The sequence below is a fragment of the Nicotiana tabacum genome, chromosome 3 (assembly GCF_000715075.1).
Source record: "Nicotiana tabacum cultivar K326 chromosome 3, ASM71507v2, whole genome shotgun sequence".
In the NCBI taxonomy this organism is placed as follows: domain Eukaryota; kingdom Viridiplantae; phylum Streptophyta; class Magnoliopsida; order Solanales; family Solanaceae; genus Nicotiana; species Nicotiana tabacum.
The window spans coordinates 108,131,086-108,154,803 of NC_134082.1; the positions used below are offsets into that span (position 1 = coordinate 108,131,086).

Genomic DNA, 23,718 nt, shown 5'->3' on the forward strand with positions numbered 1-23,718 from the left:
TTTTTCTCAAAATTGCATCATGTGCTAATTCATTTTTCTTCTTTCACACCATAATTGGTGGGTCAAATAGATTAAGGCAGATGTGACCCTTGTAGTTTAATACTAATTTCTTTCTTGTTTACTTTTTGCTAAAAGATTAATATCTACCTAAAAATTTGTAGTTTTTTGGTGTACGTTTGCAGCATCACCAAATTAATAAGGGAAAATTTCACATAAGAATAATTGAGCTCCATATTTTTTAAATTTTATAACTCATATTTCAATTTATAACTAACTAGTCCAAAAATAATAGGCTAAGATTCAACATCCAATTCAAATAGGTTCTCAAAATTACTATTTAATTTTTAAAAAAGATTCCTCAAGCTTTTAAATTAATTTTCGAATCAGTAACTGTAACTCAAATATTAGTTCAACAAACCAAATTCATTTGGGTGGTGAAAATTAGATTTTTAACAAGTTTAAATATGTGGGTTTAAATTTTGAATTTGATTTTGTGAGAAATTTGGAGTGGGTGTTATTTAGATTTGTTAGAAATGGTATAAGGAGGTTGTATATAAAATTTGAAGTCATTTAATGGAAATTTGGACTGGTTTTGAACGAGAATTGCAACTGAAAATCATGGAAGAAGTTCGTCTACAGACGCTTGTATAAAAGTGTATAAAAGTGTATAATAGCATATAAGGTGTGTTTCTACACTCATATACACTATTATACAAGATTATACATAATTATACAAAATACTGACTTTGTCTTCTTCCTTATTCCTTTTCTGAAATTTAACTCAAATCTTGCTCAAATCTACTCCAAATCACTTCAAATTTAAATTTTGTACTTCTTTTGATATTTTCAATCAATTGGAACAACACCCAATCCAAACAACTAACAAATTCAAAAAAAAAAACATTTTCAAAAGCAAAGCTTTGAATGGTCTTCAATGGTGGACTTCTACTCTTCAATTTTCTTACATTGCAAGCAGGTGACATAAGAGGAGAAACAGAAAATACACGGCCCTTGAAGCATATGTAGAAGATGTGAGAAGAAGAGAGAGCGAAAGCAATGGTTGTGAGAACAAAGAATTAACTCCATAGCTTTTAGAATCAATGGTTGTAAGAATGAAGATTTTGAATTTGCAAGTACTTTCAAAATATGTACAATGTGGGCTAGGTGGGGTAAAACTTAAAAATATGGGCTATTTTTTATTATGGTGTGAAGTCATATATATTTTCTTGTAATTCTTTCAATTAATAATATGACCTTTGACATCAGGAAAATAATTACTAATCCATAGTGATGACCTGAGATCGATTCACTCTCAATGCCTTCTGGGTCTAAGCCTGTCACACAGGGCTTGCCTAGTGCGGTTTACATCTTCTGTGTGGTTTGCAAGCTATTACACAATGAGGGATTTACCCAGTGCGCACAAAGTGCTCACCACAAAGTGCTCACCCGAATGACAGAGGCTGTAGCGTCTGTAATTTTCTTGGGATTCCAAAAAAAAAAAAATTACAAACTATAGAGCTGATAACAGAGTGTTGAAGATCATATTAATTTTTTAGGCAAAAAACGTGAACAACAGTTCATTTAAAATAGTGAAGAATGGGCCATTAGGCAGCATTTTCCCCAGTTAGATTAGGTCAACTTCAACATCCTACAATCATCACTTTCTATTCACATTATAAGGAAAACGACATGTTACTTACAAGCTAAAGTTGCCTTAAAAGTAATAAACAATCCAACAAAGCATTCTTCTTGCTTTAATAGAATGATCCAAACTCCTATCTTTTGAAGAAAGCAAGCCAAAAATGGTTGCAGTATTCAACAAAGATCTTTTGAGTTGGTACCTCATTACCCTCAAGCTCAAAGAAACAGTTGATGCTGGTCTACAAAATGCTCCTACTCCTACCACCAGCAGATCCATTGAATTTCCAGAAGTGCCCTTACAACAACAACAGCAACTGCCCCTGTTGCATAAAGAACAACATCAGCCATCTGATTCTTTGAAAGTTACAATTGAGGAAAATGCTCCTATTATAGAAGAGGGCCCTAAATCACCAGAATCGGAATGGGTAATTAGCATTAAGGAGAAATTAGAGCAAGCTAAACAGGATAATGATGCTGGATCATGGGCTAAACTCTCAATATACAGAGTCCCCTTAAGCTTGCGTAAAGATGATGATAAAGCTTATATTCCTCAAATTGTTTCTCTTGGTCCTTATCACCATGGTAAAAGACGCCTACGCAATATGGATCGCCATAAATGGCGAGCCGTTTACCATATCCTCAAGCGGACGAATCAAGAAATTAAACTGTATTTTGATGCAGTAAGAGAGCTTGAAGAGAAAGCACGCGCTTGTTATGAAGGGAATATTACAATGAGCAGCAATGAGTTTGTTGAAATGATGGTTCTTGACAGTTGTTTTGTTCTTGAGCTGTTTCGTGGAGTTGCTGGTGGATTCACGCATTTTGGTTATGCGAGGAATGATCCGATTTTCGCGATGCGAGGATCGATGCATTCTATTCAGAGAGATATGATTATGATTGAGAATCAAATTCCACTATTTATACTTGATCGGTTGTATGGGATTCAATCTGAAATGCCTGATGAGAAAGGTATTGTAGCAAGGTTAGCTTTAAGGTTCTTTGATCCATTGATGCCAACTGATGAGCCATTGACGCAGAGTGACTTGAACAAATTCAAGTCTTCCATGGGACGTTCTACTTCTTTTGATCCGTTGGGAGACCTTGGTGGACTTCATTGCCTTGATGTTTTCAGGTAAAGGTTACAAATGTGCCGGTTGGGTCAAATAACGGATCATAATCCAACTTCCGTCCAACCCCCCTCTTTCCTTTTTTCCTTTTTGGAAAAAAAAAAGGTATAAGAACAAACATATTTTTCTCAAGTGATTAGCTCAAGTTTTTCAAAAATTACATAATTTTCAATCTCCAAATTTGATTTGTAAGTTTTGGATTGTATTACATTTTGACCCGTTGCATTACACTATTTGACCCGTTACTACCCAATATTTTGATGATGGTTATTTCGGGTTCAATCCCTTTAGGTCAACACACAGGTCATAACCACCGGTTTAAACTTGAACCGATTGGGCTGGAACAATGAGCTGATTTTGACACCTCTATTTTCAGGAGGAGCCTTTTGCAGACAGGGCCTAAGCCAACACCTAGGACGTGGATCAAGCGTTGGTCACATTCGAATCGGGTTGCAGACAAACGCAGGCAGCAATTGATTCATTGTGTTTCGGAGCTAAAAGACGCTGGGGTTAAGTTCAAGAAAAGGAAGACTGATCGGTTCTGGGATGTGAAATTTCAGAATGGAATCCTCAAAATGCCTAGGCTTTTAATCCATGATGGTACAAAGTCACTTTTCCTCAACCTGATTGCTTTTGAACAATGCCATCTTGACTGCACCAATGACATAACTTCGTACGTAATCTTCTTGGACAATTTGATTGATTCCCCAGAGGATGTTAGTTACCTCCATTATTGTGGAATAATTGAGCATTGGCTTGGTAATGACGCGGAAGTTGCTGACCTCTTCAATCGGCTTTGTCAAGAGGTTGTTTTCGACATCAATGACAGTTACCTTTCACAGTTATCTGACCAAATTAACAGGTACTATGACCATAGGTGGAATGCTTGGCGTGCTACTTTAAGGCACAAGTATTTCAACAACCCATGGGCAATTATCTCCTTCATTGCTGCTGTTATTTTGATAATGTTCACCTTTGCACAAACGTTTTATGGAGTCTATGGCTACTACAGACCACCTCAGTAGTTCTCGCTCAATTCTTCAAACTGATTTTTGCTATTAATGGACAATAGCTAATATAAATTGTATATGCCAATACGCTGGCCACAACCCAACCGCCTTGCTCCGCCGCTATTTGGATTATTATTTCCTTTTTTGGTGTTTAAACACTTAACTGGTCGATGGAAAACCAGAAAAGTTCTCGTTTTCTCTCCTTTTTTTTTTTGGCGTGCCACGGTCTTTGGCAGACCGTGCTCTAAATACAAATTGGTGTGCACTTGTAATTGTGAAGATTCAAATGGTTTCTGCCATACTTAGAAACTTACATCTGGAACATTGTCGATCTTAATGATTCACTGTTTACTAACTACAGTTAAATGTTTATTTGCTTCAAAGAGAAGCTTCTGGCACAGAAGAAGCCTGCACACAACTAAAAAAAGCATTGAGCAAAGGTACTGTATGACATTGGTCCTTGTAAAGCATAATTTGCAGAAAGCTACACACATGGAAATTTAAGATTTCAATACATAGGAACAATGCCCAGAAGCAAAGCAACGACCGTCGCCTCGACGCTAATTCCCTAACAGTTTCTTCCACTTCCAGTAAATATCCTAGAAAATCTTTGGCTATTGAAGCAGAAAAGAAAGATAACCGGCAGCTGCATGATGCATTCCATAGAATAAGCAGCTGCTGAGGACCTGTATGTTTCAGTCTAAGGGAGAAGATTTTCACTTTCTGATGAAACTGCTGTCTTCACATCATACCGCTGAAAGGGTGGAGGGAACAGGGATGAAAACATAATTCTCAGTCACTAAGGATAATTATGAAAACAAAGACGAAATCAAGAGAAATTTACTTAGATATGAAAGGTTTAACCTGCTTCCCAAAAGAGAACGGCACATATTTATATTTTATCATGTGTCGTATTTGTCTTCTCATTGTAAGTGTGAACAGCACGATCCAATAGAAAAGGAGAATTGGCCAAAAGACAGGCACATCAAATGCACTGAAGAATGTTAACACGAAGGCAACGCCGAAAGCCTTGGTAATTGAGTACCTTCACGCAGGAAACAGAAAAATCAATGCCCACAAAAATCATTGAGAAATTAGAGATGCTTTATGTGCTGCTTATACAGGCTATGGTATATAAAATTTATTTTGACATGGATGACAATGGACATGCCTGACTGAATATTGCAATTCTCAAATTAGCATAGATCAGCGGCAGGGAAAAAGAACAAAATGTCGAACAAAGGGACTGTATTTATTGATTTCTGCAGCAATGAAACACGAAAATACTCATTGAGACATAGATACACACTATTTCTGTACAATCTCCCACTTTGATGGACCATACAAACTACAAAAGTCAGTGAAAGGTTCAGGTCAACAGTACGACACCTGTTGCAAGTACGACAGTGATAAATAACAATCATTCAGCGACTCCAGTCAAAATTGGGCAGGTCTATCCCATTCTATGTAAACTCGCATATGTACATCAGGTTCCATATAACCTATGGAGTATGGCCAGACACAAGAAATATGTGAAATGCTAATAAATGCTTGCAAATTTATCTGGTTTATACATAATAGATAGAGAGACAAGACCATGGTTCCCAAATATATACCATCACTGACTATATAAATATCAGAGCAATGGACGGCTGCTCCATTTCTCTGGTTGGAGCTTTCAGTTTTAACGATGATCCTGCACTACACATGCAGATTTATTACGTCATGCACGCATAAAATGTAACATAGCTTTATTTTTTTGTATGCGTCGAGAGAGAGAAGGGGAGAAGGGAGGGGGTTCTAATTTGATTCCAATTATCACTTAGACAAAAATAAAATAAAATTGTAACTTAGCCACACCTATGTACGTGTTGAAGAGAGAGAGCGAGGATTACTTCTGCTAGCTCCAACATCAGTAGTCCCGACTCTTGATAAAGAATCTCAAAATAAGGTTTTAACTATTTTCATGACCTGAGACAAAAAATTTCACATCATATGTCTCGCAATTTTTTGCAAACTGTTATTCATAACCATACTAATCTTGCAGCCTATATCTAGTTCAAGAGACAACCATCTACAGTTGGAAAGAACAATTTTTGCAACTGAAACTTACTATCGAGGAGCATTTCCTACACAATTTTTGCTGCCTATATCTAGCTCAAGAGACATAACCATCTACAGTTGGAAAGAACAATTTTTGCAACTGAAACTTACTATCAAGGAGCATTTCCTACTTAAAAGGTCCACGTCATAAAAGCACTGCACCGCCATATGAGTATTGTGAACAAAATAGAAAGAATAACTTGTGTTATCATTCCAAGAGGTGAGCAATATAAATTCATGTACATCAGATGCTAACCAAGGAAAGAAATAAAAGAGATTCCTACAAATCTGCTATTTATGTACAAGAAAGAGTCTACATTCATTCTATAATAAGTGTCTAGATTCATCCTATAATAAGTGTCTAGATTCATTCTATAATACTCCCCCTCAAGCTGGAGCATATATGTTGATCATGCCCAGCTTGTTACGAAGGTAACTAATTCGAGTACCATTCAATGCTTTAGTGAACAAATCAGCTAGTTGCTCTCTTGTCTTCACGTAGGCAGTGGAAATCAAGTTCTCTTGAATTTTCTCACGAATAAAATGACAGTCAACTTCAATATGCTTGATTCTTTCATGATACACTGGATTTGAGGCAATATGGAGCGCAGCTTGATTGTCACACCAGAGCTTTGATGGAGTAGGATGCTTCAACCCCATTTCAGTTAAAAGATGGTATATCCACATTATCTCACATGTTGATTGTGCCATAGCTCTATACTCTGATTCTGCACTGGACCGAGATACAACATTCTGTTACTTACTTCTCCATGATATCAAGTTTCCACCAACAAATACACAGTAACCAGTAGTAGATCTTCTGTCAATCTTGGATCCAGCCCAATCTGCATCTGCAAAACAATCAATGCAGGAATGCCCGTGGTTGCTATATAATATGCCAAGTCCAGGAGCTCCTTTTAAGTAACATAGGATCTGCTCCAAAGCCTCCCAATGTTTGATTGTGGGCGCGGACATGAATTGGCCAACCATACTTACTGCAAAAGCAATATCTGGACGAGTCACAGTGAGATAGTTTAATCTCCCAACTAACCTCCTGTATCTATCCGGATCATTAAATGGCTCGCCATCATCTTTCATAAGATGCAAATTAGGAACCACTGGAGTACTGCAAGGCTTGGCAGCCAACTTACCAGTTTCAAGAATATACTTTCGCTGAGATAGAAAAATTCCCTTCTTGCTTCTAGTTACTTCTACTCCCAAGAAATATTTCAATTGTCCCAAGTCTTTTGTATGAAACTTAGTGTGCAAGAAAGACTTGAGAGAAGAGATTCCTGCATAGTCACTTCCTGTAATCACAATGTCATCAACATATATAACAAGGAAAATAGATCTAGTTGTTGATTGCTCGTAGAAGACTGAATGATCACATTTGCTCTTTTTTAGCCCAAATTCTTGAACTACCTCACTAAATTTACCAAACCAAGCCCGGGGACTCTGCTTCAAGCCATATAAGGACTTCTTTAAATGACAGACCTTTCCATACTCCCCCTGAGCAACAAAACCAGGTGGTTGCTCCATATACACCTCTTCATGAAGATCATCATGAAGAAATGCATTCTTAATATCCAATTGATGAAAAGGCCAACTCTCAGAAGCTGCTAGAGAAATGAACAAGCGGACAGAAGTAAGTTTGGCAACCGGAGAGAATGTGTCTGAATAATCCAATCCATAAGTCTGAGCATACCCTTTGGCCACAAGTCTGACCTTAAGTCTTGCCACAGAGTCATCTGGATTAACTTTGACCGTGAAGGCCCATTTGCATCCCACTGTTTTCTTTCCACTAGGTAAATTCATTAAATCCCAAGTATGGTTTTCATCTAAGGCATGTATTTCCTCAAGCATTGCTTCAGACCATCCAGGATGATTCAAAGCCTCTTTCACCGTTTTGGGTATAGATATGGAGTCTAGAGATGCAATCAAAGATCTAGACGCGGGGGATAAGTGGTCGTAGGAAACAAAATTAGCAATAGAATATGTGGATTTGCAAGTACGTGTACCTTTGCGTAAAGCAATGGGAAGGTCAAGGTATTCTGGAGGATCAGGCAGAAGAGGAACAGATGACAAAGGAACTGGTGCAGGAGACGTATCATTTGTCTCTCGCCTGCGCGAGTAAACTTGAACAATTGGTGGTCTTGCTAACATAGTTGGAGCATGTGTTGAAGGCACAATAGTCGATTCGTGCTCTATAGAAGAGCTAGGAGATGAAGGAACATCATCTGATTGCCCTGTCAAAGTACGGGTAACCTGATATACTAGCCACTCATCTTCCTCCCCCTGACTTGTAGAGATGGGAGGTGCATAGAAGAATGGTATAGTCTCTGAAAACACCACATCAATTGACACCAGATATTTGCCAAGTTCAATAGAATAACACCGATACCCCTTCTGAAGGCGAGAATAACCAAGAAAAACACACTTCAATGCCTTGGGATCCAACTTGGTAACAGATGGTCAAACATCTCGAACATAACATGTGCTTCCAAACACCTTAGGTTCCACAGGAAATAATGACTTATTTGGAAAAAGAATACTGTAAGGCATATTACCTCCAAGCACAATAGATGGCATGCGATTAATCAAAAAACAAGTCATGGAGACCGCATCAGCCCAGAACTGTTTAGGAACTTTTATTTGGAACAGAAGTGCCCGAACTGTCTCAAGTAGATGCCTATTCTTCCTTTCAGCAACTCTGTTTTGAGAGGGTGTATCAACACATGAAGACTGATGTAGTACACCATGTTGTCTCATGTAGGACTGAAATAACTCTGACATGTATTCTTTAGCATTATCACTCCTTAGAATACGCACCGAAGCATTGAATTGAGTTTTGACTTCAGCACAAAAGGCAGAAAAGTGAGTAAACACTTCAGAGCGACTCTTCATAAAGTAAATCCAAGTCATTCGGGAAAAATCATCTACAAAAGTGACAAAATACTTATGTCCAGTTTTAGAAACAACAGGACATGGTCCCCAAACATCAGAATGAACTAACTCAAAAGATGACTCAGCTCGCTTGTTAACCCTTGGACCTAACGAGATGCGATGATGTTTTGCAAATCGACATGACTCACAATCCAATGAAGAAATATTCTGAAACTAAGGACAGAGCTTCTTCAACAAAGGCAAAGAGGGATGCCCCAATCGACAATGTGCTTCAAAAGGAGACACAATACTAGAGCAATAGACTGTGGCTCCCATTCATCAAGGATATAGAGATCACCACATAAATACCCTTTACCAATAATTTGTTTCGTCGTAAGATCAAGAAACAAACAATGATTGGGAAAGAACGCTACACAGTAATTAAGGTCTCTGGTGATTTTACTAACAGAAATCAAATTAAAGGCCAAGTTTGGTAGACTTAATACAGATAACAGGGTAATAGAGGAAGTCGGTTTAACAGTTCCAGATCCAACACTGCTACATGTTGTTCCATCAGCTACAGTAAGTGAAGAGGGTGCTTTGTGTGATCGAAAGCTAGAAAAAATATTTGGATTATCTGTCATGTGATTTGTGGCACCTGAGTCAATCACCCATTTATTTGAAGAGGTGATAAGACATGTCTTATCTGGCCCGGCAAAAGAAGTAATTGAAGAAGATTCCTTAATTGATTTATGATATTGAAGGAACTCAAGAAACTCATCCGAAACTAGGATTGTTGGACTAGAAGTTGTATCACTATTTCCTCCTTGCTTACCATTTATGGTCATCTTTCCAAAAATCCCCAAAGTATCAATATAAATGTCAGAAAAGCCAATAAAGCTCAAAAGTTCTCCACCAGAATAACACTATCCAACGAAATAGCGAAGGAAAGACACCCAATGAAACAAAGAAACAGAACTCCAATAGAGCCAATATAATGGGCAATAACCAATCAAAAGTCCGGCTAATAGTGCAAGAATCAGTAACCAAGAATCACTAACCAACAGATTAATCTCAAAGCTATAAAAAAAAGGGCCAAAGTTCTGCACACAAAGTTGGTTCACTACTAAGGATCAGGCAATCACAGAAGGAAACAAAATTTGAACACAATAGAGAAAAGGTGACAAAACCTTGACACTATGAACCAAACCTGGGACAGTCAGAGATTTTCCCAGCCGAGGTTTCTTGAACAAACAAACACCATAAGCTGGACGAAAATGTAAAGTCGATGTCGGAGAGATGGTTAAACTTCAAATTCCAAACCCTTCAAAAGTATTCTGACCCTAACTGACAGTTCCGGTAAGTTCTCTATCTAACTCCGGTAAAGCCGGAGAACCCGCTCTGATACCATGTGAACAAAATAGAAAGAATAACTTGTGTTATCATTCCAAGAGGTGAGCAATATAAATACATGTACATCAGATGCTAACTAAAGAAAGAAATAAAAGAGATTCCTACAAATCTGCTATTTATGTACAAGAAAGAGTCTACATTCATTCTATAATAAGTGTCTAAATTCATCCTATAATAAGTGTCTAGATTCATTCTATAACAAGTATCAACTCCCAGGTATTAAGCAACACTGACGGCGATAAAGATACACTAGTCCAGAATATAACCATATCACAATGCTCACTTCAAAATCACCAGATATATAACTAATGATAAGAAAAGATGATGAAATTATAAAACTGAAAGGTAAGTAACAGGAAATCGGCAATATCACATACAACATCAAATCTTTCACTAACAAAAACACAAACAACAGCCCGCCACCTTCAACACTAATATCAACATCAATGAAGTGTATTGATCAAGATCAGTTCTTTTTGGGGTAAAGTTTATAATGCAATAAGTAGTTATTTATACCATTTCCTCTGACAGCTTTTAATGCAGTAATCAAAGCATGCATTTGCTTAAACATCACATGTTAACCCTAAAAATCTCAAATCCTCACTAATCTAGCTAAGCCATTGCAGATTTAAGTTAAGTGCAGTGCAAAAAAACAATGGGAAACTGTAGCACTTGCCCCTGAATAGCTAAAGAATAAGTAATTAGGATTTTTAACTCGAACTTAAAAATAATAAGGATGCAATTAAGAGAAAGATTAACAGATTGTCTACAATTTTTATCATCATCTACTAGTAGTTTTTATTTACTTATTTATTATAATCTAGTTAAATAGGAGCCCAAATCCTAATTGACTACTTTCAATTTCCCCATCCCTCTGCAAAAAATGGTATATTTTTGCAAAAACAAACAGAAGGTAACAAAGTGCATAAACATAACTCAAGTGTTAATCTCCGATCACCCCCATAAAACTTATTAATCAAGATATAAAAGTTGCGAAATATATGAAGCATAGGAATTGACAGAAAACACACCAGAATTTTAACTCAGGGAGGCGACGAACAAAAGGGCGGAATTCGTCAGTTTCTCGGGTCGGCAAAGTTGGGCCATCGGATAAATCTTGGACCTCCGGGTCAACCTGCGGCGAAAGGAAGCCGATGAGGAGGTTAAGGATGTAGATGCCTAGGCCGTAGGAGACAACATAGAATCCTTGCAATAGGTACACACGCACTACATACAAGATAGCGATAAAGACGAACGCGATCCAACGGTAGAGTAAATGCGGCGTCATTTTATCCAGGAAGTGCTGGAACGACTGGGAAGCAGATGCTGTCAATTGTGTAAAACCAGTGGTTGGAGTAGACGAGCAAGCATCGCCGGCGGTTGCGCCGGCACTGTTAATGTCCATGACCGTGAGTGAGTATTTTTTTTTTTTTTGGCTGAAATCGCTTTATTAGTTACTTATGCCGTCACGCGCGGTGTGTTCCTATCTGAGAAAATAGCGGACAAATACTGAGTAAAATTTGGAAGAATCTTATGCCCGCACGCTTCTTGCGTTCTCTCTGTGAAACTCCAAAGCAGTAACCGACGTCAAGTACTGCAAAATTTTAAGATTATTTGTGTACGCCTGCGCTGCCCTTTCAATTTGGAAAACTTCCAAAACTCGCACAAAACTTCTTCGGTTTACCAATTGTTTCTTCCCTTGATATTGTTAAGTGACAAATTAATATAAAGAAAAATTAGTTAGGTTAGAACTTAGTTACATCGAAGTGATGCAAGGTCACCAAAATGCTAATTGAAGTGATGCAAGGTTATGTTTGACCAAAAATTTAGATCTGATTTAAATAATTAAATTTGATAAAATAGAGTTAATCTTAGCCATTATTCATATCTAAGAGATATTTTAATCGATTTTGTCCTAAGATTATACGTACATTATCTAGATAGCAATAAATGATGATAACACTAGCAATATTCAATGATCCCAAAAGGAAAGAGATAACATTAAATAATAATAAATAGCAATGAAGATCATTTAAGTAAATAAGAACATGTGAATCACCCGAAAAGGGTGAGATCTATGGATATTCTTTCTGACAATGATGAATGATTGATGAGCTTTTGAATATTCGGACCGTTCTTGGATCGTGGGGAGAAGTTAGACAAGAATCTCAAGAAAAAGGTATATTTTGTATGTGTGAAATAAAGTAAGGTTCTACAGAGAGTGTCAATGTGTTTTCTTACAGGTGAATATTTCATGTCCCCTATAATTATGTCTCTTTCTTCTTATAATGGAACATGTACCTAAAACCCCTAATAGTACAGGTACAGAGAATATCCACTAGAATATTCTCTTAGTGACTTATCCTAAAACTAGCCGTTATTACTCCGTTTAAGATGAGTGTTCGTCCTCGACCTTGATCTACGGTGACTCCTCGAACCCCATCTTTCATCTCTTGTAAGACCACTTCGGCCTTGGGCAAGCCTTTGTCGAAGTTATACTGGTGACACGTGGCAGCCTTTGAAGGCCCTCTTAATGCTGATATGGTCTATCATCAAAGATAATTTTTGGCCCATATAGTTAATCCCCCCGCATGTTGAGGTCGTCCTGGCAGGCGAGTTCAATCAGCGGATAATATCATTTGTGGTTAAACTTATCGAATAGACCATATGGGTCGTAGTCGTCGTGGCGAGCAAGCAACGTGGCCCTCTATGGGCCGCGTATTTAAAATCTCTTAAATTTTCTAGGTAATTTGTTGGAGTCGTGACTTCATGACGTCATGCGCCATGATGATGCTTATCCTTTGCTTTGATTTGTGTATAACCTTTGATTGGATCCGCCGTTTCGATTCTGGTGCCAACTATGATAAGCCGTTTCGGGTTTGTGCCCATTAAGACAAAACGTTTCGAATTTGGTGCCTTAATTTCTATAAATACGGGTTGTCAAACCCAAATTTGAAATTTTACTCTCCCAAAGTTTTGAGATATCAAACCTCTTCTTTAAACCTTATTTCTTTGCTTCGTTGCCCCACACCATATCCTAATCTTTCTTTTTAGTATTCTTCTTCATTATCTGAAAATATGTCAAACCTATCATCGGATGCTAGTGAGGGGAGTCATGTCACTCCCATGGCGGTTGTGTTTCCTACTTATGAGGAGAATGTTTATGCCATTGTTTAGGATAAAACTTTCCGGTCGATGGAGGAGATACTCCCTCACAACCCCGAAGCTAGGTCCGATCTCACCCGATCACCGGACGCGGCACTCGGGAAATTCGACGATGGCATCTAATTAGTTGGCTGAATTTAAAGCCAAGTTTGGTCTTCCTAACCACGTCGAACTGATCCCTGCTGAAGTGGATGAAGTGCAAGTTCATCGTCCTGGGTACTGTGCTTTATATGCCTACCCCTTCCTTGTTAGTTACTCGTTTACCTCTTCTCCTGTTAGTGGAAGAGTTTTGTCATCACTACGGCGTTTGCCCCACTCAGCTCGTACCATACGTCTACAAAGTTATGAGGATGTTGACCAAATTTGCTGAGCTTGTCGGGGTCGCACTGACGCTGTGTCATTTGGTGCACTTGTTCACCCCTAGCTTCTATAGGGGGACGATGCTAAACATTCACCACCATGGAGGCAAATGCTTGGTGGTGAAGATAGACGACAAGGCCAGTCACCAGTTCTGCCTTGATTTCTTCTATGTTAGGACTAAGGACGTCGTGGCTAACGTCGACGGCTTCCCTGAGGCTTGGAACTACACACGTAAGTGTCTAACTTTTCTCTTTTCGTCTTTTGCTTTCTTTTCTTACTTCAAGCTAGTTAAATGATTTTTCCTTTCTTGAAGCCAACAACCAACCTCCTCCCCTAGTTGTGCGCATTGTCGATTGGGTCGAGCAGATTCTCCCTCATGCCGTAGGGATCCACGACTGACCGAGATTTTTTAAGAAGTTCAGATCGGCTCTCCCCTTATCAGGTAACTTCTCTTTCTTGGCCTTGGTTGTTGCACTTTTTGTTGTATGTCGGCTCGCTCTACTAACTTCTATGTCTCTTTCTTTCTCAAGTAGAGGGTCTTCTCAAAGGAGCCGGGTGTCTGTGCCCTCTTTTCGGAGGAGGGCTTATACGCCTTCAGCTTCTGCCCCCATTACAACTACTTTACCTTCCGCACCTGCCCCCGCCTTGGCTACTGCAGTCCAAGAGCCTGACTCCATCTAACTGCTGTTTCTGCTCCTCAACTCTTCTTGCTGGTTGATGAGGATGATGATGTCTCCCCCAATGATGGGGGTATAAGGCCTTGTAAGAGGAGAGTCGTAGATGTTGGGGGAGAAATGCTAATGGTCGTTAACTTAGAGGAGGGCGACTTCGTTCTTCCCGAGACAACCGTAATACATGTTGGAGAACGTACTGGGGTGGATTCCGAGGCCCCACAACTAGGAGAGATGAATGTGGATGCGTCGGTGCGTCCCGAGGGGGAAACGATAGAGGAGGGGGCGCTTGATGACGGCCTCGCACTTTCGAGGCAAGAGGAGGCTTCGTCCTCCAGGGTTGCAGTAGATGTCTCCTCATCAGCCGGTGACAGAGGGAAAGTCGTCGCTGAGGAGGACAGCGGATATGATTCCGACATGGACCTGGACGAGCTGAGAGTGATTGACGAGGGACTCATCCAACTCAAGGTGAGGATGGAGGGGGGCTCTAGGACTATTACGATCCCAATGGATCATAATCTACTTGTAAATATCGAGGAGTTAGTCCCTGCCCTTGGTCCTCTCTGTTCTGAAGTGGAGGGTAAGACCCTCAAGAAGATAAATGATGGTACTTTGTCGAAGAACATTTTCGGTCTCGCTCTCAGGGTAAGTACGACTGTCGTATGTCCTTTTACTTATGCCTTAGTTTCCTTTCAGGTTCTAACATCTTTTCTCTATTTTATAGATGGCTATTCTGGAGATTAAGAGTACTCGGTGCGAGAAGAGGCATAAAGAATTTACGTAAAGCTGAAAGACAAATATTCAGCGTGCCATGGAAAGTACAGGGAGCTTCGAGATCAGTTTTGTGAAGGAGGCGACGTGATGGCCTTGAGAGAAGATTTGAAAAAGAAAGACGAAGAGCTAATGGCAGCTATAAAGAGGTTCAACTTTCTTGAGGGGACGTTAAGGGCCAAGGAGGAGGAGTTGGAACTCAGGAAGGGCGTTGAGGCCCAATGTAGCGACCTTCAGGCTCAAGTAGCCCAGTTGTAAGGCCAATTAGACAAGTGCCAATTTCAGATGGAGGCTCTCATGGGTGAGATCGTTGAGAAGTAGAAGGAACTCGAGTAGGCGGAGTCTTCTCAGTTTGAGGCTCGGGGGAGAGTGGAGTTCCTTGAGTTGGCAAATCGAACCCTTTATTCCGAGCAGGATAACGACCTGACAACGGCGAGGGCCAAGGAAGACTGACTTGAGGAGAGGATCGGGGAGATAGACAAGGAAACCTCTTATCTTTATGATCGAGTTGCCACTTTGGAGGCCGAGAAGGCCGAACTGCTTATGCGGCCTTCTTCGTCTAGTGCTTCTGACTTCTTTAACGTCACTTGGGAGCTGTACAAAGAGTGGATCCATGCCGAGTCCCGACTGGATGTGTTTCGTGACTTGCATGCAACGGGCTCCATTTTTTAGGCGGCCCTTGAGGATGCTCGGGTCAAGGCTCGGCTTGCTTATGGCTATGACCCTATTACCCCTAAGACTGGCAAGGAGGATGTCATAGATTGCCTTGAGGAGGACGCCTGGTATGATTCTATTTACCCTCAGGGCAAGGATGGAGAGGATGTTGGAGGCCGAGACAATGATGGAGTCGATGGTCAGGGTGGTGATGTTGCTGAAGATCGGGTTGATGAGGATATTGAAGGTCATGATGGCGATGGCCAGTAGTTCATTTTTAACTTTTTTGTGTGTTTTTGTTGGTGTCTCCAAGAGACTTTGTAACAAACTCTTATCTATGAATATCAAAGTTGATTTTTACTTTTGCTTGTACCTTTCTCATTTGCCGTGATTTGTTTCAGTACTTGTATGTTTTGCCCCATTATCTTTTTTATTATTGTCGTCCTCTAGCTGGCCATAGTCCTTGGGCTGAATAGCCATAGGCCGAATCATCCCTTTATTTATATAGGTCGAGTATGTCTCACTAGTTGATATGTGGTCGAGGACCGATAGGTGTTGTTAAAACTTAGTCAATATTAACCTTTAATTAAATCGTGTCCCGAGGCAAATTGGTCTTTGTTCGAGCTTGGTCGAACTTAACCTTCTGTCAAGTTGCGGTCGCGGGCCGATAAGTAAAGTTCGAGTACGGTTGAATTTAACCTTTTATTGAGAAGCGGTTGAGGCCGGTAGATGTTTGTTCAAGCTTAGTCAAACTTGTCATTTCGTTAAGTTGTGGTTGAGAGCCAGCAGGTGTTGTTCGAGTGTGGTCGAACTTAAACTTTTGTTATGTTGTGGCCGAGAGTCGGCATGTGTTGTTTGAGCTTAGTCAAACTTAACCTTTTGTTAAGTTGTGGCTGAGGGCCGGTAGGTGTCGTTCTAGAGTGGTCAAACTTAACCTTTCATTAAGTTGCGATCAAGGGCTAGCAGGTGTTGTTCGAGCTTGGTGGAGCTTGACCATTCGTTAAGTTGCGGCCGAGGGCCGGCAGGTGTTGTTCGAGCATGGTCGAACTTAACCTTTTGTGCCGGCAGGTGTTGTTCTATTGTGGTCGAACTTAACCTTTTGTTAAGTTGCGGTCGAGGGCCGGCAAGTGTTGTTCGAGCTTGATTTAACTTAGCCTTTCATTAGAGCGATTTCGATAATCATGAATTTCTATTACTTGGAAAAAGTTACAAGTTTAGGGTGTTGGCTGGCGTTCTAGTCCCAGTCCCTAGTGTTCCCTTCATTGGTCGACTTGGAAAATGTTGAAGAGTCGGGCAACAAAAAAAGAAACCAGTCTGTTCTTTTTATACTTCAACTTGAAATGTCCCTCACATCGCCTCGTTATAAACCTCCTTGAGAAAATCCAACCGAGACAAAACTGAAAAAAGAGTACGATTTGGGGGGGCACTTATTATTTTCTAGAAGTTGAAGTATTTGAGGTGACTGATATTCCAATTGTTTGGTAATTGTTTTTCTTCCATTATCTTTAGTTAGAATGAACCTTTGTTCGCTCTGCCTATCATTTTGAATGGTCCGTCCCAATTGGTTCCCAATTTGCCCTATTGTGGATCTCTGTTTCCTTGGTTTTGGCTTTGAGTACGTAGTCCCCAATCTTGAGCAGTCAGACCTTTGCTTTTTGTTGTAGTAACGTTCCGTCTGTTGTTTTTGTGCGACTATCCTTATGTATGTCATATCTCTTCGTTCGTCGACCTCATCGAGCTCTTGTTTTCTGCTCTCGTTGTTGTCGGTATCGCTTTCGTGGGAGTACCTTAGGCTGGGTTCTCTAACCTTGACCGGAATAACTGCTTCTGTTCCATAGATTAGTGAATAGGGCATTTCTCTTGTGCTCGTTTTTGGTGTGGTCCTGTGCGCCCATAAAGGGGGTATTTCTGGCCACAATCCCTTAGCTTCTTCAAGTTTCTTCTTCATTATGTTTAATATAGACTTATTGGAAGATTTTGCTTGCCCGTTGCCCGTTGGGTGATAAGAAGTTGATAGTATCCTCTTAATGTACCATTTCTCGAAAAATTCGGTGGTTTTCTTTCCCGTGAATTGTGGCCCATTGCCGCAACTTATTTCTTTGGGTAGGCCGAATCGGCAGATGATGTTTTTCCATATGAAGGCGATTACTTCTTGTTCGCGTACTTGGGCGAACGCTCTTTCTTCTACCCATTTAGAGAAATAGTCAATTAAAACTAAAAAAAATCTTACATTACCTCGCCCTGATGGGAGTGGGCCCACGATGTCCATTCCTCATTTGATAAATGGCCATGAAGAGGTGACTGAATGAAGGTGTTCACCTGCTTGGTGAATTATTGGGGCATATTTCTGACATTGCTCTCATTTCTTCACAAATTCTAAGGCGTCTTTTTTCATGGTGGGCCAATAATATCCAGCTCGTAGGAGGCACCTGATGAGTGCTTTGATCACCAGAATGAGTTCCGCAATGCCCTTCATGTGCTTCCTCGAGGATGTGGTGTGTTTGATTTGGACCTAAACACTTCACTAGAGGGCCGCCATATGTTCTCTTGTATAGGCTATTATGAAAGAGGTTGTATCTGGCCGCTTGCATTCTTGGTTTTCTAGCTTCCTTTTTGTCTCTTGGGAGAGTACTATCCTGCAAATAGTTAATAATACAATTGCGCCAGTCCCAAGTTAAGCTTACATATTTTACCTCGATTTGGTCTAGTGACGAGTTGAGGAGGTAGACTACATTTTATCCTCGGTCGTGATGTTTTTGGTGGCTGCGGCCAGTTTGGCGAGGCCGTCTGCTTAGATATTTTGGGCTCACGGGATATGGCCGAGCTGGCATTCACCAAAATTGGGCAACAACTTACAAATCTCGGCTTGATATTTTTACAATATTTGTTCTTTGATTTGGAAAGTCCCTGTAACTTTGTTAACCACAAGCTAATTTTTAGCCGCTTCGCCCAATATTTGAGTGTTAGCCATAGCCCTACGATTACGGCTTCGTACTCAGCCTTGTTGTTAAGTCATATCTGGGCATCTTATGAATTGGCAAATTACTTCGTCGGTAGGGACCTCGAGTACGAGTCCTAGTCCAGATCCAGAAGCGTTAGATGCACCATTAGCATACAGGACCCAGAGGTCTTCTGCTTGAAGAGAAGCTTGGGTGGCTTCCTTCTCAGCCTCGGGCATTATTGTTGTGCTAAAATCTGCAATGAAACGGCAAACACTTGTGACTTAATCGTTGTTTGAGGCTGGTATGTGATATCGTGCTCAGTTATCTTGATGTCCCATTTGGCCAGCCTCCTCGACAGCTCAAGCTTATGTAGAGTACTTCTTAGAGGAAAAGTGGTAACGATCGAGATAGGGTGGCACTGTAAATAGGGTCTAAGCTTTCGTGAAGCTACGACCAGTGCCAGTGCCAATTCTTGAGGTATGGGTACCTCGTCTCGACATCGACGAGTGTTTTATTAATGTAATAAATCGGGGATTACGTACCTTTATTTCTCGCACCAGGACCACACTTACTGCTACTTTGAAGACGGCGAGGTAGACGGGGAAGTGTTCCTCGGGTTCAGGCTTCGAGAGAAGAGGCGGTGATGATAGATACACCTTTAGTTCCTATAGGGCTCGTACGCAATCGGGCATCCATTCGAGGCTGTTATACTTTTTAAGTACGCAAAAAAATCTATGGCATCTATGAGATAACCGCAAGATAAATCTCGATAGGGCAGTGATTTAACTAGTCAACCTTTGGACTTTCTTCTTAGTGGTCAGTTGCTTAGGTATCCCGTCAATAGCCTTGATTTGATCTGGGTTGACTTCGATCACTCTTTGTGACACTAAGAAACCCAAAAAATTTCCGGAGGTTATGCCAAATGCACATTTCTCTGGATTTAGTTTCATCATGTATTGTCTTAGTATGTCGAAAGCTTCCTTCAAGAGGTCAATATGGTCTTTTGCCCTCACGAATTTGACTAGCATGTCGTCGATATATATCTCAATGGTCTTGCTGAGTTGATCTTTGAACATTCTTGTGACCAACCTCTGATATATGGCCCCCACATTTTTCAACCTAAATGGCATGACCCTGTAACAATATATTCCTCTATGGGTGATGAATGTGGTTTTCTCCTGGTCCTTTTTTTCCATGAGTATCTGGTTATATACCGAGTACGTGTCTAGGAAACTCAGCAGCTCGTGCCCGGCCGTTGCGTCGATGAGTAGTTCGATATGTGGCAACGGGAATGAACTTTTCGGGCATGCTTTTTTCAGGTCTGTGAAGTCTACGCACATCCTCCATTTCCCGTTTTTCTTTTTGACCATCACCATGTTGGCTATCCACTTGGGGTACTTTGACTCACTCATGGATCCATTTTCTAATAGCTTTTCTACCTCCTCGTGGACGGCATCATTAATGCTGGGGTTGAATTTTCGTCGGACCTGTCTTACAAGGGGATAGAATGGGTTGATGTTCAATTTATGTGCAACGTTCTCCTTGGGGATGCCCGACATATCTGCATGACTAAAAGCAAACAAATCCGCGTTAGTTGTTAAGGATTGAAAAATTACCTAGTTCTCGGAGTTTGCATCTGATGTAGGCCTTTTTGATAGGGTCGCTGGGATATAATTGAATAGGGTTAAGGTCCTCTACAGTTGAGTCCGCGGCTTTGACCATTTCGCGATCCATGATGACGTCCTTGATCTCTTCTTATGTCGACCTCGACCATGTTGATTGTTATGCTTCTTTTTTCTTATCTTTCTTTTGTTGGGTTGTTGATCAGTCCATGGCGATGTGATCGCTACCTACTATGCACTACTAAAAAGTAGGAAGAGAGGGTCATAATAACTTTTACCCGATTTGTGGGTCGGGATCGATTTCCACAGGGAGCTAGGAATGGAGTCGAGTATCTATTTAGATTGGGATCTGTAATTGTTCCAAATGTAACTTCCAAACATCTTTTGATTTTTCTTTAACAAACTAATATTATCAATTACTAATTAGAACTAAATTATGCTAATGAGAAAATTGTTAGAGTTGTGTTTAATGGGTAGAAATGCACTAGGGTAGTGACTTTCACCTAGGTGGCTAATTGATGAGTAAATGGTTCTAAGGATCGATTGATATGATTGGGGAAATATGCTATAACCGTTGCACAATTTTAACCACTCTCACACCTCTCGGTAGAGAGAGTGATTTTCCCAATTGACTCTCTCGAGACCAAATGGGTAGGCAAATTAGCTCAAGCAACTAGGGTTCAAGTCGGATAATTACTCTCTCAAGGTTTAACACTTTAATTGGGACTATCAATTCCTTGTTGGGTCAATTTTGGAGACTTAGGCTCTGTTTCTCAAGAACAGCCAAGTCAACTTAGCACAAACCAGTGTTTGCAACCACCAGTTCATAGATTAAACCATAAAATTGACCCTTATAACAAACACCCATAGTCAATCTAACCTTAAATCACAACACCCATCAATTACCCACACTAGGGTTGAGCCACAACCCTAGTTAATGGGTTTAGCTACTCATGCTTGAAGAAGAAAATAGAGAAATAGATGAAGAACAAGACATATTAATTAAAAGCTAATGTAAATACAGAGAATCTATCGTTAAATCTAAGTTAAGATGCCAAAAATGGCTACACAATAGCTTCTCACGAGCGCAGCTTTGTTCTGGAAATAAGTAATACTCTAAAAATGGAAAAATATTATATTTATACTAAGTTGGACAAAAATGCCCCTGCGGGGTCAGTGCGGGCCGCACAAAATGGACTGCGGTCGCACTAGGCTCTTGGACTTGAAGTCTTGGATCTCTGAACTCAAGCTCCGCGGACCGCGCAAAACGGACCGCGATCGCAGAGGTCTCTAATGCGGTTCGCACAAAAATGATTGCGGACTGCGCTGGCTTGATCCTTGTCAAATTACATCTCTCTGATCTTCTCTTCCGCTGATCGCACATAATGGCAATGCGGCCGTGGAACTTTCAGTGCGGACCGCGCAAGATCGAATACGGCCACACTGCCTTGAAGCTCGATTTGTCAGCTCTCTGAATCCTCTAGTGCGGACCGCACAAAGTGTAGTGCGGCCGCACTAGACCTTTTTGTCCTGAGTTTGCCTTGTCTTTGGTACTTGAGCAGGTTTCACTCCTTTTGAGCCGATCTTTGACATTTCTTTACTTTGTCGATCAAACTTGCAATCAAGCACAACTTATGAGCCTTTTGGGACTATTTTGTAAGAATTTATAATCAAAGCGTAAGCAGGAAGGAGCATAAAACACGTCAAAATTCCTAGTTATCAACTCCCCCAAACTTAAGCTTTTGCTTGTCCTCGAGCAAACAAAATAAGACTCACCCCTTAAGGGAAAATCCAAGTATTTTCAGCTATCCTAAAGTAACCTCAACAAGCATCAATTGGGACTAACAATTGCCCTCAATGCGAATGAATCATTAACAACATTTAACCTTTGATAAACTATGGATCAAGTGTAACACAAGAACATCAAGAGTTGAGTCATTACATCAAAGAACTCTCCCAATTACTTCGGTTATTGTGGAACCCAAACTCACATATCCTCAATTCTCCCTAAGCAAACCTCACCTTTTAGAGTATTAGCACACAAACCGAGGTCAATGGAAATTCACTCATCTCTCTCAAGGAAAGGTCACAAGTCCGGCTCTAAGTACCATATATTTGCTCCTTATGTAAGTATCCACTAGTGCAAGCTTCATTCAACTCAAGATCATATAGGGCTTTTGCGGAGTCATTCTGAAGGCTTTTGATTCAGGGTAGGACATGTTTAGATCTAAGTGGGTTCATTCTTCCCTTAAGAACTTCTTTTGATTCATTTGGCACAATTCTCTTGACTCTTTGAGTCATCTTACTTATTTCTAAGGGGTTAGAGAGACACATTGTCACTCTTTCTCATGCAATTCAAAACGCTTCTCCTTTTTCAACTTTCCACACCTTTTTCTCTTTTGCTTTTCTTGAACCCCTTTTTATTCTTTTTCACATTGGACTTTTTTTTTGTCTTTTTCTTTTCTTTCTTTTTTCATTACCTTTTCTTTCCTTCGCTTTTGTACCTTTTACCACTTTGTTCCCTTCCTCGTCTCTCCTCCCAAACTTATATTTTTGCCATGTGCTCAAGGAAAGATCGGGTGCCAAGAGAGGGTATCTTTTAGAACGGGTATAGGCTTGTATCATGGTTTCTGAAAGAAAAAGGTTTAAGGCTCAAAAGGGTTTACTAGGGATCATATCATTGGTAGGCTATGGAATTGTTCAACTATTATTTGGATCAAGGAGAGCCTATGATCACTTCTCAAGTCAAATTTCACCTAAGATTTCGCCTCAACAAACATTCAGGGCAAGTTCTAGACCAATGGCTCGGGACTTGGACTCGCGATTTGATCTCACCACACAAGCTAAAGGATTGCTAAAGACATATAGTCGGGGGCCCACAACAACCTTAGATACGATTTGAGCACACAATGGTCCCGAAAGACCACTTGATGATTGTTGGTCAACACAAGAGTCTCAAGGTCACGACTTTTACCATCCTAAACACAACATTTTGTCTTTGACCATGGGATCAAAGGCAAATGTGCTAGGCCCAAGTGAAGCTTTGCTTGAGGTACCCTTAACTATAAACTACCAAAAACAAAAACAAAAACGGACTCAAACCCTTAAGAAGGTTGTCACGCCATCCATCATCGGGAAGAGCCACCCGGTTCACATAATACTCTACCTTTGGAAAGAACCGTGGTATTAAGAAAACCAAAGGCTTATTGAAAGCATCAAAAACGAAACAAAAAGCTACGAATATAATTAAGAGATAAAAACGAAAAATTTTGCTGAAATAGAAAGAATATATACAATAGGGGAATTGAATTATACAATGGGGAATGAATATATACAATGATGTAACTTTATATACA

At 40.3% G+C, this 23,718-nt stretch overlaps 2 protein-coding genes across 2 annotated transcripts; one reads left to right on the forward strand and one right to left on the reverse strand.

Moving 5' to 3' along the window:
* Positions 1 to 1,700: 1,700 nt before the first annotated feature.
* LOC107832111 (UPF0481 protein At3g47200) lies at positions 1,701 to 4,115 on the forward strand. The gene is made up of 2 exons (XM_016659923.2): positions 1,701 to 2,773; positions 3,145 to 4,115. The coding sequence occupies exons 1-2, from the start codon at positions 1,803 to 1,805 to the stop codon at positions 3,791 to 3,793; spliced, it is 1,620 nt and encodes a 539-aa protein (XP_016515409.1). The 5' UTR covers positions 1,701 to 1,802; the 3' UTR covers positions 3,794 to 4,115.
* Positions 4,116 to 4,238: 123 nt separating this feature from the next.
* LOC142179476 (protein RER1A-like) lies at positions 4,239 to 11,888 on the reverse strand. The gene is made up of 3 exons (XM_075249768.1): positions 11,209 to 11,888; positions 4,643 to 4,823; positions 4,239 to 4,532 (listed from the first exon to the last, which is right to left on the reverse strand). The coding sequence occupies exons 1-3, from the start codon at positions 11,580 to 11,582 to the stop codon at positions 4,479 to 4,481; spliced, it is 609 nt and encodes a 202-aa protein (XP_075105869.1). The 5' UTR covers positions 11,583 to 11,888; the 3' UTR covers positions 4,239 to 4,478.
* Positions 11,889 to 23,718: the final 11,830 nt, after the last annotated feature.

Excerpts from the sequence above, each read along its gene's own strand:
- LOC107832111 (XM_016659923.2), top strand. The coding sequence starts at position 1,803 with ATGGTTGCAGTATTCAACAAAGATCTTTTGAGTTGGTACCTCATTACC. Across the intron at positions 2,774-3,144 it reads CATTGCCTTGATGTTTTCAG|GAGGAGCCTTTTGCAGACAG; the intron begins GTAAAGGTTACA and ends CTCTATTTTCAG.
- LOC142179476 (XM_075249768.1), bottom strand. The coding sequence starts at position 11,582 with ATGGACATTAACAGTGCCGGCGCAACCGCCGGCGATGCTTGCTCGTCT. Across the intron at positions 4,824-11,208 it reads CTCCCTGAGTTAAAATTCTG|GTACTCAATTACCAAGGCTT; the intron begins GTGTGTTTTCTG and ends TCCTGCGTGAAG. Across the intron at positions 4,533-4,642 it reads CGTTCTCTTTTGGGAAGCAG|CGGTATGATGTGAAGACAGC; the intron begins GTTAAACCTTTC and ends CCACCCTTTCAG.